At 60.1% G+C, this 15,056-nt stretch overlaps 3 protein-coding genes across 14 annotated transcripts; 2 read left to right on the top strand and 1 right to left on the bottom strand.

Moving 5' to 3' along the window:
- Positions 1 to 12: 12 nt before the first annotated feature.
- Positions 13 to 3,551, bottom strand: XNDC1N (Xrcc1 N-terminal domain containing 1). Of its 7 annotated transcripts, none has more exons than XM_040706715.2 (10): positions 3,202 to 3,551; positions 2,672 to 2,748; positions 2,414 to 2,552; positions 2,064 to 2,219; positions 1,817 to 1,962; positions 1,648 to 1,727; positions 1,225 to 1,430; positions 953 to 1,037; positions 682 to 800; positions 13 to 585 (listed from the first exon to the last, which is right to left on the bottom strand). In XM_040706715.2, the coding sequence occupies exons 2-10, from the start codon at positions 2,714 to 2,716 to the stop codon at positions 413 to 415; spliced, it is 1,149 nt and encodes a 382-aa protein (XP_040562649.1). In that variant the 5' UTR covers positions 2,717 to 2,748; positions 3,202 to 3,551; the 3' UTR covers positions 13 to 412. The 7 variants fall into 7 exon arrangements, with proteins under 7 accessions (XP_040562649.1, XP_040562657.1, XP_040562661.1 ...); XM_040706723.2 differs by having other exon boundaries at positions 1,817 to 1,959; XM_040706727.2 differs by having other exon boundaries at positions 1,817 to 1,941.
- On the top strand, positions 3,359 to 14,888 carry RNF175 (ring finger protein 175). Of its 6 annotated transcripts, none has more exons than XM_015280899.4 (9): positions 3,359 to 3,683; positions 7,376 to 7,413; positions 8,026 to 8,167; positions 8,431 to 8,585; positions 8,840 to 8,947; positions 9,398 to 9,518; positions 12,263 to 12,396; positions 13,332 to 13,433; positions 13,893 to 14,888. In XM_015280899.4, the coding sequence occupies exons 3-9, from the start codon at positions 8,042 to 8,044 to the stop codon at positions 14,011 to 14,013; spliced, it is 867 nt and encodes a 288-aa protein (XP_015136385.1). In that variant the 5' UTR covers positions 3,359 to 3,683; positions 7,376 to 7,413; positions 8,026 to 8,041; the 3' UTR covers positions 14,014 to 14,888. The 6 variants fall into 6 exon arrangements, with proteins under 6 accessions (XP_015136385.1, XP_040562710.1, XP_040562707.1 ...); XM_040706776.2 differs by having other exon boundaries at positions 7,950 to 8,167; XM_040706773.2 differs by having other exon boundaries at positions 7,947 to 8,167.
- Positions 4,313 to 7,369, top strand: LOC124417692. The gene is made up of 2 exons (XM_046911882.1): positions 4,313 to 7,064; positions 7,159 to 7,369. Exon 1 carries the CDS (start codon positions 4,834 to 4,836, stop codon positions 5,764 to 5,766), a length of 933 nt encoding a protein of 310 aa, XP_046767838.1. The 5' UTR covers positions 4,313 to 4,833; the 3' UTR covers positions 5,767 to 7,064; positions 7,159 to 7,369.
- Positions 14,889 to 15,056: the final 168 nt, after the last annotated feature.

The raw sequence follows: 15,056 nt of genomic DNA, 5'->3' as shown, positions 1-15,056 counted from the left end.
CACCCACAGCAGTTCTCTTTGTCTCTCCTTCGTTTTATTCCTCACCCCCCAGCACCTCCCACCTCCAGGAGCTGCTGCCAACCCTAAAACTTCACACACGGGGGCCACCGTCAGCCCCACGTCCCCCACACCCCACGCTGTGTCACTGGGAGGGGAGGTGACCCCTCCACCTGTAAGTCGGGATGCTCACACTTACTGGTCCAGTTCACTCTGCTCAGTGGTGCACACGGGACCAGCAGCGACGTGGCTTCTTCCTTCAGTCCTCTCCTGTGCCTGCGGTGGGCTCACGCCACGTGGGGCTGATGGGATGAGCACCACAAACCGGAGAATGCCCGGTCCCTGCCCCATAGCGCGGTGGGGCTGAGTCTCTCTCTGCAGATCATTGCTGAGGGGGAGGAAGGGGGGGGGTCCCTCACTCCCCACAGGTGCTGCAGTGCCTCTCCACCTCTGCTGCAGTGAAGCAGAGCCCGCAGATGGGGCACGGCACCGGGCTGCTAGCAGAGGAAAGCAGCTCCACCTCGGGGTCGGAGTCTTCCTCGCCGCAACGGGAGGCGTGAGCAGGGAGCAGCGCTGTGCTGAAGGAACCTGTGGGGATGGAGGGGGGAAAAGGGACGTGCCAGAGCATGGGGCTGAGCCCCCATTGCTGCCCCATGCCTCGTGCCCACCTCTCCGAGCACCCACCTGAGCAAATAGGGCACAGAGCCATCTCCCCACCGCTGCTCTCCCCTCCGCTCGCGTTGTGGCCGTGCGTTGTGGCACTCCCTCCTGGCCCAGGATTCATGGAGAGAGGCTGCAGGGAGCTGGGAGGAGAGGTTGTGGGGTGAGGAAGCAGGAGAGGGAGCTGCTGGATCCCGAACGCACCGCGTGCGGGGAAGGGAGCAGCTCTGAAAGACTCAGAGCAGCAAAATCAGAGCGAGGGTGGGAGAAGCAGAGTGACACAGAGATCCATTACCTGCCCACAGCTCTGCGAGCTCTCTGCCTGCTGCCTGGCTGCCTGCGGGCGCGTTTGGGGGCTGCTGGGACTTCCAGTGCTGCCCCTGCAGGAGAGCAAGAAAAGACCCTTCATTCATACATCACCGCCACTGTTTTCTCACGGCACGTCCTGCCCTGCCCAGGTGAACCTTCACCAACAGCAGAGCCAGGACCACAGGATCCCTCCAGATCCACACCCGAGCTCTCAGTGGGATAGCTGGGGGAAGGCACAGCGCTGAGCCCCTCACTCACCCCGTGCTGCAGGCTGTCCCTGCTCCGTGCTGCTCCGCGGGGCACCGCCACTGCCTCGTGGTGGGGGTCTCACGGCACGGCTCTGAGCTGCCGACAGCACCATGCGTGCCGGGCGGCTGAGGTGTGCCGGGCTCCAGGCACGGCACGCAGCGCTGGGCTCCAGCTGCTGCAGGCTGCTCTTCAGCTGCTCCTCCTCCCGCGAGCTCCTGGGGGCAGACAGCTGTTGGTCCCACTGCTCTGTACCCCCCCAGGGCTGGGGGACACCTCCCATACAGGGAGAGACGTGCCCAGGAAGCTCAGAGCCAGCCCAGACCCCTGCAAATGTTTACTTAGAGCGGGCAGAGCGGACCCCCAGGCTCACCCCACACACCCCACATCCATCCCACAGCCCCACACACCGACCCCAACCCCAGGGCTACTCACAGGCGTGCTTCTGCAGAGGGAATCTGGCACGAGGAGGCAGGGCCGGAGAGCTGGGGGCTGCCTTTGAGCTCAGCATTCTCCTATAAGATGAGGCAACATCCCGACGTCTGCTCCACACTCCCCACTGCTGCGGGGCTGGAAAAGGAGCTGTGTCCCCACATTAACCTACCACTGCAGGGAGGCACAGCTCGGGGTCCAGTGGTGTTCTCACGCGGATGAAGCAGAGCCCGAACTGCCCGCGGTGACGGAAGGGTTGGCTGCAGGTGAGCCGCAGGCGGTCCCACTTCTGTCCCGCTGCCAGCACCAGGAAGTCTGCTGTGGGGTCGTTGGGGGGGGGGGGGGAGGGCACAGGGCTATGGGGCAGCCCCACACAACCTCTCCGCTCGGCCTCGTGGAGCGGATGGGTTTGCCTTTACCTTCTTTAAACATGCGGACGCCGCAGCGGTTGCGGTCCAGCTTGGAGTCGGCCGGCGTCATCAGCGCGACGCTGGGCACCAGGGTGAGGTAGGGGCGATCGAGCGGCCACGAGGAGCGACCCACCTCGATCTGCAGGAAGGCACAGCCCCAGTTCCCTAAACGAAGACCCAAGGAACAAAATTCAGGCCTTGAGGAGCACCAGCTGCTCCTCCCGGGGGGCTCGGAGCACATCCGCTGTGCAATCCCTACCCACCGCGAGCACCAAGCCTTCACCGCAGCCCCTACAAAGGGCACAAGAAGAGGATGCTCACCCCCACCCCACAGCCTGAGCCCCCTCCCATCCTCATACCGACGTCGATGTAGCCGATGGGGACGGCTCTCTCCAGCTGCAGCTCCACCTTCAGCTGCCGGCTGCGCTCCTGGGGGCAGCTGAGCCAGGGCCGGCGGCCATCGGGGCACAGGAGGTTCTCCACCGGGTACCGGGGGTCCTGCAGGAGGGGAAAACAGCCACAGTGCTGCTCAGCTCCACGCCCCTCACGGCTGCAGCCAGGGAGGCAGTGACACACGGAGAGCTCCGCGCCTCCAACCCCACCCTGAAGGCGCAGACCTGGGAGGAGAAGGACACGACGTGGCTGATCTTCACCGGAGCCATCTGAGCCCGTCCTGCAGGGTCGGTGTGTGGGGCTGGAAGGGAAAAGGCAGCGGTGGGTGGGAGCTGTGCCCCCCTCCCCAAGCACCATTAGGATCCCAGCCCTCCCGCTGCCTCCCAGCCCCGTTCAACACTCAGTGCGCCCCATCCCCGTCCCACAGCCCCCACACGCAGCCCCGCTCAGCCCCCCAGCAAAGCCCCATAGCCCCCCACTTCCACCCCCCGACCCCATTCCATCCCAAACACCCCTCATTCCCACCCCGTGGCTCCTCAGGCCCACCCCACACACCCCAGTTCCACACGCAGCCCCCCGCCACGTCCCCCACTCGCACCCCACACACCTCCCCCATTCCAACCCCAGCCCCACTCGGCCTCCAGCGCCCCACAGCCGTGCCGACTCGCTGCACCCCATATCCTGCACACCCCAAGCCTCACACAGGGCCCCCTCCGCCCCCAGAACCCTCCAGGCCGCTCCGCGCCGCTCCCACCTGAATCTCCCGCCTAAACTGCTCGACTCTTGACCCTTCACCTCTGACCCCGTGACTCACTTCCGGTTCCGCCCCCGCCCCAGGCGCAGCCCCCTCCGACCCCGCCCCCCTCCCGCTTCCTGTTTCCGCTCGGGCCCTCCCATTGGACACGACGGCCAGCTTCCGGTTCCGGTTTCCGCCCAGAACCGAGCCTTCCCCTCAGGCCCTGCCGCGGTGCACGATGGGATGTGGAGTCCTCCGGCAGCGCCGCGTCACCACCTCTCGGGGAAGGGACCGTCCGCCGTGCGCGTTCCCTATGGAGAAACGTGAGGGCCCCGCGCTGCCGGCACGGCCGTGAGCCGCTCTCTGACAGCGGAAATGAGCGACGGTCCCCGATTTTGACAGCGGGAAGCGGCGCTTCTGACAGCCGGCCCGCCCCTTCTCGCCGCTGATTGGCCGCCGCCCGAGCGCCGAGCGCAGCGATTGGACGGAAGCGCAGCGAGGTGGGCGGTGATTGGAGGAGGGCGGCGGAAGGAGCTGGCGGGAGTGTGGTGGCGGGGGGGGGGGGGGGGGGGGGGGGGGGGGGGGCAGCAAGATGGCGGCCGTGCTGGAGGTGGAGGTTGGCGGCCCCGGAGAGCGCGAGGCGGAGGAGGTGGGGGTTCGGAGGGGCTGGGAGGGCCTGAGAGGGTCACGGGGCCTATGGGGGCCCGTGGGGTGGGAGGACTGAGGGGGACGCTGAGGGCCGGCGGCTGTGGGGTGGCCCTGGAGGGGTCTGGGGGGGTCCCGGGGTTACCTTGGGGCCGCGGTCTGGGGGGGGCTGCGTTGGGCTGTGGGGGCTGTGCTGGGCTGTGGGGGCTGCTTTGGGCTGTGGGGGATGTGGTGGGCTGTGGGGGCTGTGCTGGGCTGCAGTAGGCTGTGGAGGATGCGGTGGGCTGTGGAGGATGCGGTGGGCTGTGGGGGCTGTGGTGGGATGTGGGGGTTGTGCTGTGCTGGGCTGTGGGGCATGCGGTGGGCTGTGGGGCATGCGGTGGGCTGCGGTGGGCTGTGCTGGGCTGCAGTAGGCTGTGGGGGATGCGGTGGGCTGTGGGGGCTGTGGTGGGCTATGGGGGCTATGGTGGGCTGTGGTGGGCTGTGGGGGTTGTGTTGAGCTGTGGGGGTTCTCTGTGTGCTGAGCAGATCAAGAGGGTGAATGGGGGGGGGTCTCAGCTTGTGTCATGGAGGGTCAGGGTGGGTGTTTTTGGATGCCTTCTTCTTCCTAAGAGCAGCCACGCACTGCCCAGGGCAATGGGGGCAGCTCTGTCCCTGGAGGCTTTCACAAACTGTGTGGATGTGGCGCTGAGAAACGTGGTTTAGTGCAAAGGCAGGAGGCACTGAGTGCTGCTGAACAGAGCCCAGCCCTGTCCTCCTGGCTCCTGCCATGTAGATATTGACCAGCATCCATCACATCCCCTCCCATCCTTCTCTTCCCACGGTGCTCAACCCTGGGGCGCTCAGCCTGTCCCCATCAGGAGCTGCTCCAGGCCCCCCGCATCTCCTCACACTTACTGGGCTCTCCCCAGCAGTTCCCCGTCTGTCTGGAGCTGGGGAGCCCAGCACTGGGCGCAGTGCTCCAGGTGTGACTCCTTCTTGGCCACGAGGACACTCTGCTGCTTCATGGTCAGCCTTTGGCCAACTGTTGGCCAACCATTGGCCAACCAGGACACCATTGGCCTTCTTGGCCACCAGGACACTCTGCTGCTTCATGGTCAGCCTTTGGCCAACCAGGACACCACTGGCCCTCTTGGCCACCAGGACACTCTGCTGCCTCATGGTCAGCCTTTGGCCAACTGTTGGCCAACCGTTGGCCAACCAGGACACCACTGGCCCTCTTGGCCACCAGGACACTCTGCTGCTTTATGGTCAGCCTTTGGTCAACTGTTGGCCAACCGTTGGCCAACCATTGGAACCTTTGGCCCTCTTGGCCACCAGGACACACTGCTGCCTCATGGTCAACCGTTGGCCAACCAGGACACCACTGGCCCTCTTGGCCACCAGGACACTCTGCTGCTTCATGGTCAGCCTTTGGCCAACTGTTGGCCAACCATTGGCCAACCAGGACACCATTGGCCTTCTTGGCCACCAGGACACTCTGCTGCTTCATGGTCAGCCTTTGGCCAACTGTTGGCCAACCATTGGCCAACCAGGACACCATTGGCCCTCTTGGCCACCAGGACACACTGCTGCCTCATGGCCAACCGTTGGCCAACCAGGACACCACTGGCCCTCTTGGCCACCAGGACACTCTGCTGCCTCATGGTCAGCCTTTGGTCAACTGTTGGCCAACCGTTGGCCAACCAGGACACCACTGGCCTTCTTGGCCACCAGGACACTCTGCTGCTTCATGGTCAGCCTTTGGTCAACTGTTGGCCAACCGTTGGCCAACCAGAACACCATTGGCCTTCTTGGTCACCAGGACACACTGCTGCCTCATGGTCAACCATTGGCCAAACAGGACACCATTGTCCCTCTTGGCCACCAGGACACCCTGCTGCTTCATGGTCACCCTGTTGGCCCCTGGGTCCTTCTCCACAGAGCTGCTTTCCCTGATCTGTGGTCCTCAGAAAGGAGATTCCTGTCCTGCATCTAGCAGAGTTGGGTGCTCGCCCTGTCCTGCAGCCTTGGAGCTCTTTGGTGCCGCAGAGCAAACAGCTCACAGTGCTGCTGTTGAAGACACCGTTTGCAGTCGCTTCTTTTAGGGCACAGTGCAGCACGGAGCTCCCAGAGCATCACCTGCTTGGTGTCTCAGCACTTTCCCTGAACCCACTGCCTCCCCAGCTGAGCACCCACGGCCCTCAGAGCTCCAAACCCCGGGGAACACCACCTGCACTGCACAGAAGGGTGTCACACTGTTGTGCTCCACATCCAGGATGCGTTACCCACGCTGGCCCAGCAGCTGCATACAGCACAGGGTCATAGCGTTGGTTAGCTGCTGGTGTTTTCACTCCGTTCCAAGCACTGAACTGGGTCCCGTGGAGGTTGGGTTGGAGTCTTGGGAGTGCTGGGTCGGTTTGGGGTGAGATTTGCCAGAATTGGGGCTATCAGGAGCCCACACATGCCTGCAGGAGGCTGTGATTTCATAGAACCTCTGGTGTGCGGGGAGTTAGAACCCCATAGCATCCTAAATTGGAAGGGATCCGTGAGGATCGTCAGGTCCAACTTGAGTTGAGCATGTTGTTTCCATCTGGTTCCTTCTCGTAGAATCCTAGAATGGCCTGGGTTGAAAACGACCACAGTGATGATCTAGTTTCAACCCCCCTGCTATGTGCAGGGTCACCAACCACCAGACCAGGCTGCCCAGAGCCACAGCCAGCCTGACCTTGAATGCCTCCAGGGATGGGGCATCCATAACCTGAGAGTGATTGCTCTGCTAACAGCAGGCTGGCACAGCTTGTTAGAGGCAGAGCACTGACCCAGTGCTCTTTCAGCAGGCCAGGAAGCTCAGAGGAGAGCTCTGGCATCTCACGGATCTGCATCCTGCACCTGCCCAGCACTACAGAGACCACATCTCCTGTGGGTGTTGCTTGGGGACGAAGTGCTGCTGTTGGCATCTCGCTGTGGGCTGTGCCTTTTCCTGCCCGGGGCCAATTAGGCCAATTAGGGAGCAGAAGGGAAGCGCAGCACCTGAGCTCAGAGCTGCGTGGCGTAGCCCTGGGGACACAGCAGGAGCGTGGGGACAAAGGTTGGAGCTGTGCCCTCGTGCACGTGTGGTGCCGGAGCCTGATAGCAGAGTCCTTGCTGTGACTTCTTATGGGTCCCCTCAGGGCTTCTCACACCCTTCTGAGTGCTGAGAAAGCTGTGCAGGGAGGTGACCTGGTGCTGGAGGCCGCTTTGGTTTTAAGGCAAAGGTTGAAAGCCCCGTGAGGAAGGTGGAAAGCAGAGCCTGAGGTGTCCCCCCCCCTTTTAATTCCTGGCCTTAGAAGTTTCCTCCTCGTATTTCAGAAGCGTCCCCGTGGTCTCAGAGAAGAGCTTTGCCATTTGCTGCTACCTGCAGGCATCGAGTTTCTGTGAGCAGCATGGGAGCCCCTGCAGCACGCAGCGTTCACACGGCACGGCCTCACCCGTGTGTTTAGGGAAATAAAGGCAGCAAAGCAGCCAACCCTCGAGGCTGGCATTGCTGCTCCAAACGTTGCTCTTTGTTCTTTCTTTGCCTCCTTAGGTCGACCTTTCGCACCTGTCCCCCGAAGAGAGATGGAGGTGAGTGTGTGCTGGGAGCAGAGCTGAGTGCACAGAGGACACCGTCAGCCTTCCCCATGTGGTGCTTTTTGCTGGAGGGGAGCAGGAGCCACTTTAAAAAGGCAGTGCTGATGTTTGTCCTTCAGAGTGCTCACTGCTTATCCCACCTTCTCCTTGGCCAAGCCAACTTCAGGCAGACACTTACTGAGAAGCCCACTGGGGCTCAGCTGCTCTCATCATCAACTTCTTGACAGTTCCTGAAGATCAGAGAATTGGCCTTGCGTGTTGGATTGGGATTTTTTTTCCTAACCAGAACCATCTTTTTGACTTTAAGACCGTGGATTCAGGCTGTTACACACCCTTGTTCTGCCCTGGCTTGTGGCCAGGCAGCACTGCATGCAGGAAACCACAGGTGTCAGCAGAGAACCGCTCTGTGGCCATCCCTTGTTGCGGGTTGCACGGAGCTGGGGTTGTACAAGCTTAGCTGGGGTGGGCTGGCTGATCTATGGCCTCCGTGGAGCAACTTGTAGAGCTGCCCTTCTCCCTTTTTCCAGCAGTGCTGGCAGCCCTGCCGTGCCCTTGGCCTGCTCTGTGCCCTCCTGCTCTTTATCTGCCTCCTCCCTCTTGCTGCAGGGTGGAACACGCGCTGATGCACGCCAAGCACCACGGCCACGAGGCCATGCACGCCGAAATGGTCCTCATCCTCATTGCCACGCTGGTGGTGGCACAGCTCCTGCTGGTTCAGTGGAAGCAGAGGCACCCTCGCTCCTACAATGTAAGTGTCAGCCTGAGGTTTAATGTAGTGCTTTAATACCTGGCCAGAGATGGAGCTGATTTCACGTGCTGTGTTGAAGGAGATGCAGAAAGGGCCCAGGGCTGTGCCTGGAGCAGGGAAACGAACCTCATGCCTTTCTTACCACGTTCCCAGGCAATACCTGTCACCCTCTGTGAAATGTAAACCCAACCTGTCCTCCTGTTCTCCAGAAGAGCCCCAGGTGCCACGAGCCAACATAACGCGCCTCTCCTCTGTTCTTGCAGATGGTCACCCTCTTCCAGATGTGGGTAGTGCCTCTGTATTTCACAATCAAACTCTACTGGTGGCGGTTCCTGGTCATCTGGGTGCTCTTCTCAGCAGTCACAGCTTTTGTCACCTTCAAGGCCACTCGGAAACCCCTGGTGCAGACAACGCCCAGGTGAGCGCACACAGCTCTGGGGAAAGCTCAGCCCCAGGGTGAGCACTGCAGGGAGTCCTTGCCACAAATCACAGTCTTAAACTTCTGCTTTGGGAGTCCAAGACGGTGGGCTGCCGTGGCAGAGGCAGATCTGTAGCCTGACTTAATTTCCAACCCGTGATGCCATGGGGAGCTGAAATCCCTCACTTGGGAAGTAAAATGGTTCTGTTCATTTGGGGGGAAGCGGTCAAGCGTCTCGTTTTGCATTTTTGCAGGCTGGTTTATAAGTGGTTTCTGCTAATATACAAGATGAGCTACGCCACTGGAATCGTGGGGTACATGGCTGTGATGTTTACACTGTTTGGTCTGAACTTATTATTCAGGTGAGTGAATCTTTTGGGTCTAAGTGCTGGGGGATGTGTCAAACCACGGGGAATGAGTCAAAGCCAACTGCTGAATGGGGCAGGAGACCAAAGAGACTTCTGGGCTGTCCTCTCCTCATTGATGGGGTCGTGGTGAGATGCTGATGGGGAGCTGTGCTTCCAGCTGCTGGCAGCTCCCCCCTGCTCTATGCCTGTCCAGCCTGGGGGGCAGCAGTGGGATGTTCTTTGCTCCTCCAATAAAGCTGCAGCAAGCAGCCAGCCCAGGTCTGGTGGTAGCAGAGGGCCTTATCCCAAGCCAGCTTTCATTTCAGAGACATCAATTCCTTCTTGAATAATGAGCAGACCTGGCAGCAGCCAGCAGGGACATGGAACTGTTAAGTGAGGACTTATTTGGAGTGGATGTGCCTAACCCTAACCCTGCAGCAAAGCTTTTGGTGTCTTTTGTTGTAGAATCAAACCAGAAGACGCGATGGACTTTGGCATCTCTCTCCTCTTCTATGGTCTTTACTATGGGGTCCTGGAGCGGGACTTTGCAGAGATGTGTGCAGACTACATGGCCTCCACCATCGGGGTGAGTGAGGACTGCCCCGATAACAGGAATTGGGGTCAAGCTGCTTGCAGCAGGAACTTCTTCCTCACCAAGATGGGAAGGTGCATCGAAATCCACCCGAGCCTTTAAAATCTCTGGTGCTGAAGTGTGGTCGTGTTTTTCGGGCCGTGTCCTAGGTGCATCAGTTCTTTATCTGTAGCCACAATTCCCTGTGGCCTGTCCCCACTGCAGCTCGTGGTGCAGACAGGGCCTGTGTTCCTGCAGTGGTGGCCTAAAATACAATACAAAGCAAAAACTGAACTTGGGCACCTGCGAGGTGGATCACATTCCTCCTTTGCAGGAGTTCTTAGGGCTCTGATGAGTTAGCATCCTTCTCCTGCTCCTCTACAGGCTCACTGCTCTGCTTGGTGGAGCTTCTGTTTGTAGGACTCAAGGGTTGACCACAGTCTGACCGTGAGGCAGCAGTGTGTCCTGGTGGCCAAGAAGGCCAACAGAGTCTTGGTTTCCCAGTGGTTGACCACAGGCTGACCATGGGGCAGCAGTGTGTCCTGGTGACCAAGAAGGCCAACGGTGTTCTCGTTGGTGAACAGTTGGCCAACAGTTGACTATAAGGCAGTGGTGTTTCCTTGTGGCCAAGAAGGCCAATGATGTCCTGGTTGGCCAGCGATTGGCTGCAGGCTGACCATGAGGCAGCAGTGTTTCCTGGTGGCCAAGAAGGCCAATGGAGTCTTGGTTGGCCACTGGTTGGCCAACGGTTGACCATGAGGCAGCAGTATGACCTGAAAGTCAAGAAGGCCAATAGAGTCTTGGTTGGCCAATGGTTGGCCAACAGTTGACCACAGGCTGACCATGGGGCAGCAGTGTGTCCGGGTGACCAAGAAGACTTCTTGTTGGTGAATGGTTGGCCAACAGTTGACCATAAGGCAGTGGTGTTTCCTTGTGGCCAAGAAGGCCAATTGTGTCCTGGTTGGCCAATGGTTGACCACAGGCTGACCATGAGGCAGCAATGTGTCCTTGTGGCCAAGAAGGCCAATGGAGTCCTGGTTGGCCAGCGATTGGCGGCAGGCTGACCATGAGGTAGAAGTGTTTTCTGGTGGCCAAGAAAGCCAATGTAGTCTTGGTTGGCCAATGGTTGGCCAACGGTTGACCACAGGCTGACCATGGGGCAGCAGTGTGTCCTGGTGGGCAAGAAGGCCAATGGTGACCTGGTTGGCCAGCGATTGGCTGCAGGCTGACCATGAGTTAGCAGAGTGTCCTGGTGGCCAAGAAGGCCAATGGAGTCTTGGTTGGCCAACAGTTTACCACAGGCTGACCATGAGGCAGCAGTGTGTTCTGGTGACCAAGAAGGCCAACGGTGTTCTTGTTGGTGAATGGTTGGCCAACAGTTGACTATAAGGCAGTGGTGTTTCCTGGTGGCCAAGAAGGCCAATGGAGTCCTGGTTGGCCAACAGTTGGCTAATGGTTGACCATGAGGCAGCAGTATGGCCTGAAGGCCAAGACGGCCAAGAAGGCCAACAGAGTCTTGGTTGGCCAATGGTTGACCACAGGCTGACCGTGAGGTAGCAGTGTGTCCTGGTGGCCAAGGAGGCAGCAGTGTCCTCGTTGGTGAATGGTTGGCCAACAGTTGACCATAAGGCAGTGGTGTGTCCTTGTGGCCAAGAAGGCCAATGGTATCCTGGTTGGCCAGCGATTGGCTGCAGGCTGACCATGAGGCAGCAGTGTTTCCCAGTGGCCAAGAAAGCCAGTGGAGTCTTGGTTGGTCAACAGTTGGCCAATGGTTGACCATGAGGCAGCAGAGTGTCCTTGTGACCAAGAAAGCCAAGGGAGTCCTGGTTGGCCAACGGTTGATCACAGGCTGACTATGAGGCAGCAATGTGTCCTGGTGGCCAAGAAGGCCAATTGTGTCCTGGGTGGCCAAGGGTTGGCCAATGGTTGACCATGATGCAGCAGTGTCCTGGTATCCTAGAAGGCCAATATTGTCCTGGTTGGACAAGGGTTGACCACAGCCTGACCATGAGGCAGCAGTGTGTCCTGGTGGCCAAGAAGGCCAATGGAGTCTTGATTGGCCAACAGTTGGCCAACGGTTGATCATGAGGCAGCAGTATGACCTGAAGGCCAAGAAGGCCAACAGAGTCTTGGTTCACCACTGGTTGACCACAGGCTGACCATGGGGCAGCAGTGTGTCCTGGTGACCAAGAAGGCCAACGGTGTTCTCACTGGTGAACGGTTGGCCAACAGTTGACCATAAGGCAGTGGTGTTTCCTTGTGGCCAAGAAGGCCAATTGTGTCCTGGTTGGCCAACGGTTGACCACAGGCTGACCATGAGGCGGCAGTGTTTCCTGGTGACCAAGAAGGCCAACACTGTCCTTGTTTGTGAATAGTTGGCCAACAGTTGACCATAAGGCAGTAGTGTTTCCTGGTGGCCAAGAAGGCCAATGGAGTCTTGGTTGGCCAATGGTTGGCCAGCGGTTGAGCCCAGGCTGACATGAGGCAGCAGTGTGTCCTTGTGGCCAAGAAGGCCAATGGAACCATGGGGTGCATGGCACAGAGCATGGCCAGCAGGGTGAGAATGGTTCTCCTCCCCCGTGCTCTGCTCTGGGGGGGCCAAATCCAGAGCACTGCACCCCGTGCTGAGCTCCCCGGCTCCGGGCAGACAGGGAACTACCGTAGTCCTCCCCCAGATGGATCTGTCAAAAGGTTTTTCAGTCCCAGCAGCTCAGGTGCTGCCCCAGCCCTCCCTAACACCGTGCTCTGTCCTTGCTCAGTTCTACAGTGCCTCGGGGATGCCCACCAAGCACCTCTCCGACAGCGTCTGCGCCGTCTGCGGGCAGCAGATCTTCGTGGACGTCAACGAGGAGGGGATCATCGAGAACACTTACAGGCTCTCCTGCAACCACGTGTATCCTTCTCCTCCACAGCCTTGTAGGAGCCCTGCAGCTTTCCCCATTCAAAAAAAACCTGGCATCCTGGGCTGTTCTGCTGATGTTGCAAATGGAAATGGACAACATCTCCGCCCCGTGTGGAGTTTCCACCACCTGCAGCTGTGCTGTCAGTTCCGAAAGTGGAAGTGGCTTTGGCTTTGTTCAGCTCTGCTGATTAGTTGGGTTTTTTTTTTTTTTTTTCTCCTGGCTGTGACTCAGGGGGTGGAAATGGGAATGTGCTGTCCCATTGTTTGCAGCCAGGTGCTTTCCCAGCTGCTCCGGTGCCTTGGAGTGCTGCACGATGCTTGGGATTGTGCTCTGGTGGCCAAGAAGGCCAATGGAACCATGGGGTGCCGTGGGGCTGAATTTGTGGCTGCTGGAGGAAGTGGGGCAGAGGTGAGGGGACCCCGTGGGGCTGCTTGGGTAGGTTTGTGTTGGCTGCCCTGTGGGTGAGGAGCCAGCCTTGCCTTTCCCCACAGCCAGACCGCGTGGTTCTGGTTACGTCTGCGTCACGCATTCCTGTGACTTCTTGGGGTTTCGTTTGCATTGGGCAAATCCCTTCGCTGCTCTGCCAGCACTCAGCAACGGGATCATAGGAGAAGTATTAAAGGAACTGGTGAGCTGTCGCAGTCGGGGCGTGTGATGCATGCATGATTTGCAGAGGTGCTGTCAGGCCGTGCAGATCTTCCCCCACAGGGTTTCGCCATGGCCCGCTGCTGGCTCCTGCCCTCCCCTGCCTGCTCAGCGGGGTCTCGCAGCCCTTCCTGCAGCCTCAACCCTTTTCTCTGTGCCTGGAAGGCTCTCGGCCTTCTAGGAAAGGTTTTGCAACGCCGCCATCCTCACCCAGCACGGGCACTTCCCACGTCCTGCGTGCAGTTCCTCCCAGGAGGTTCCCCTTAACGCTGCTCTCCAGCTTCCACGAGTTCTGCATCCGTGGATGGTGCATCGTGGGGAAGAAGCAGACGTGTCCGTACTGCAAAGAGAAGGTGGACCTCAAGAGGATGTTCAGCAACCCGTATCCTTTCTCCGTGCAGGAGGAGCTGGGATGGAGGCGTGGGCTCTGATCCTGGAGCCACGGAGCCCATCTATAGGAGCAAGAAGCACAGAACCCTCAAGTCCTGAAGTGGGTTGGGTTGGAAGGGACCGTAACAGCCATCCAGTTCCTGCCCCTCCCTGTGTGTTAATCTCAGGTAGGCTGCACAGCTGAGTGGCTTCGTGTGCAAAATAGAATGATAGAATGGTTTGGCTTAGAAGGGACCTTGAAGCTCACCCATCCCAGGCAGGGACACCTCCCACAGCCCGGGTTGCTCACAGCCCCATCCACCCTGGCCTCGAGCGCTTCCAGGGGTGGGGGGGGACACAAATAGATCCATGTAGCATTGCTGGGCAGTTTTCCCACCTGCTGACCCAGAGCTTAGGTGAAACCCACCGACTTAACCCCACGTTTGTGCCTCCTTCACTCATTTGCACGCAGCTGGGAGCGGCCTCACGTCATGTATGGGCAGCTGCTGGACTGGCTGCGCTACCTGGTGGCCTGGCAGCCCGTTATCATCGGCCTGGTGCAGGGCATCAACTACATCCTGGGCCTGGAATAAGGGCTGGAAACCCCCCCTCGTCCCCACCACGGGCACAGCACAGCGCCGGCCGCATCCGTCCATCCCCAGAGCGGAGGGGTTCGGCCACCCTTTGGGGTAGGGGGGGGTGTGTGGGTGGGGTAGGGGGAGCAGAGCAGCACAGACTCAACCCTCCGCCCTTCAGGGACCCGGACTGGTTTTTACAAAGCGGTTCTTTTAATGAAGAGTAATTTAAAAACAACACCACGGAAAGGAAACTTTCTATGTCCGTCCATGAGAACGGAACGGTCCCGGCGGCCGCGCGGCGCTGCCTTCGGGTCGTGGATCTCTCAGTCCTTCAGCATCCGTTGGTTCTGGGAAGGATTGGGGCTCATCTCCGGGCTGTTCCGTGCTTGGAAAAGGCCACGGGTGGACACCGGGCTGCCCCCATACGGACCCGGCTTTGATGCAGGGGGAGGAAAGAGCCGACTCCGTCCCCACGGCCTTTTGTACATCGTCTTTTCTACGTGCCCCGGTGCTGGGAGTGCTGCCGTGGGCGGTGGGCTCAGCGCTACACGGAGCCGCGGGGTCACCCGTGGGCACCTCCACGCACGGTTTGCTCTCCGGCAGCGGATGGGAGGACGGAGCCGCGGGGCTGAGGAGCTCCGTTCTCCTTCCCCCCCCCCACCCCGGCGCACGGACGTGGCGCAGCGGTGCCACGGAGCCACGCGGCCGCGTCACAGCGGTGCCACCGTGGCCCTCTTCCCCCCCCCCCCCATCGTGCCCATTTTTAGGGGCGAAAGGGCTTCGTTGGTGTCGTGCCCCGAAGCGGAGGATGCGGTCGTGGGATGGATGGCAGCCGCGGTTGGACCCCGCTGGGAACGCTCTCAATCCGAAATAAAACGTCTCCAAACGCAGAGGGCTCCCGCGGACCTCGCCGTTAATTAACGCCGCGTCGGGCCGAGGGATGGAGGAGGAGGAGGAAGAAGAGGAGGAGGAAGAGCGGGGGGTTCCCCTCTCTGTCATCCCCTGGGGGGGGTCGGCGCTGCTCCCGACGCTGTCCCGGCCGTGGGGACGTCCCCGCT

Source organism: Gallus gallus, chromosome 1 (genome assembly GCF_016699485.2).
Source record: "Gallus gallus isolate bGalGal1 chromosome 1, bGalGal1.mat.broiler.GRCg7b, whole genome shotgun sequence".
Taxonomy (NCBI): domain Eukaryota; kingdom Metazoa; phylum Chordata; class Aves; order Galliformes; family Phasianidae; genus Gallus; species Gallus gallus.
The sequence above is the reverse complement of the archived record's forward strand: the minus strand, read 5'-3'. Positions and strand labels throughout refer to the sequence as shown.

What these genes read in the sequence shown, in the direction of transcription:
- XNDC1N (XM_040706715.2), bottom strand. Translation starts at nt 2,716, where the DNA reads ATGGCTCCGGTGAAGATCAGCCACGTCGTGTCCTTCTCCTCCCAG. An exon ending in TCGTGTCCTTCTCCTCCCAG is followed by an intron (nt 2,553 to 2,671) that starts GTCTGCGCCTTC and finishes CCCCTCCTGCAG; the next exon opens with GACCCCCGGTACCCGGTGGA. An exon ending in GGGACAGCCTGCAGCACGGG is followed by an intron (nt 1,038 to 1,224) that starts GTGAGTGAGGGG and finishes GCTCTCCTGCAG; the next exon opens with GGGCAGCACTGGAAGTCCCA.
- RNF175 (XM_417284.8), top strand. Translation starts at nt 3,776, where the DNA reads ATGGCGGCCGTGCTGGAGGTGGAGGTTGGCGGCCCCGGAGAGCGCGAG. An exon ending in TCCCCCGAAGAGAGATGGAG is followed by an intron (nt 7,414 to 8,025) that starts GTGAGTGTGTGC and finishes CTCTTGCTGCAG; the next exon opens with GGTGGAACACGCGCTGATGC. An exon ending in CTGGTGCAGACAACGCCCAG is followed by an intron (nt 8,586 to 8,839) that starts GTGAGCGCACAC and finishes GCATTTTTGCAG; the next exon opens with GCTGGTTTATAAGTGGTTTC.
- LOC124417692 (XM_046911882.1), top strand. Translation starts at nt 4,834, where the DNA reads ATGGTCAGCCTTTGGCCAACTGTTGGCCAACCATTGGCCAACCAGGAC.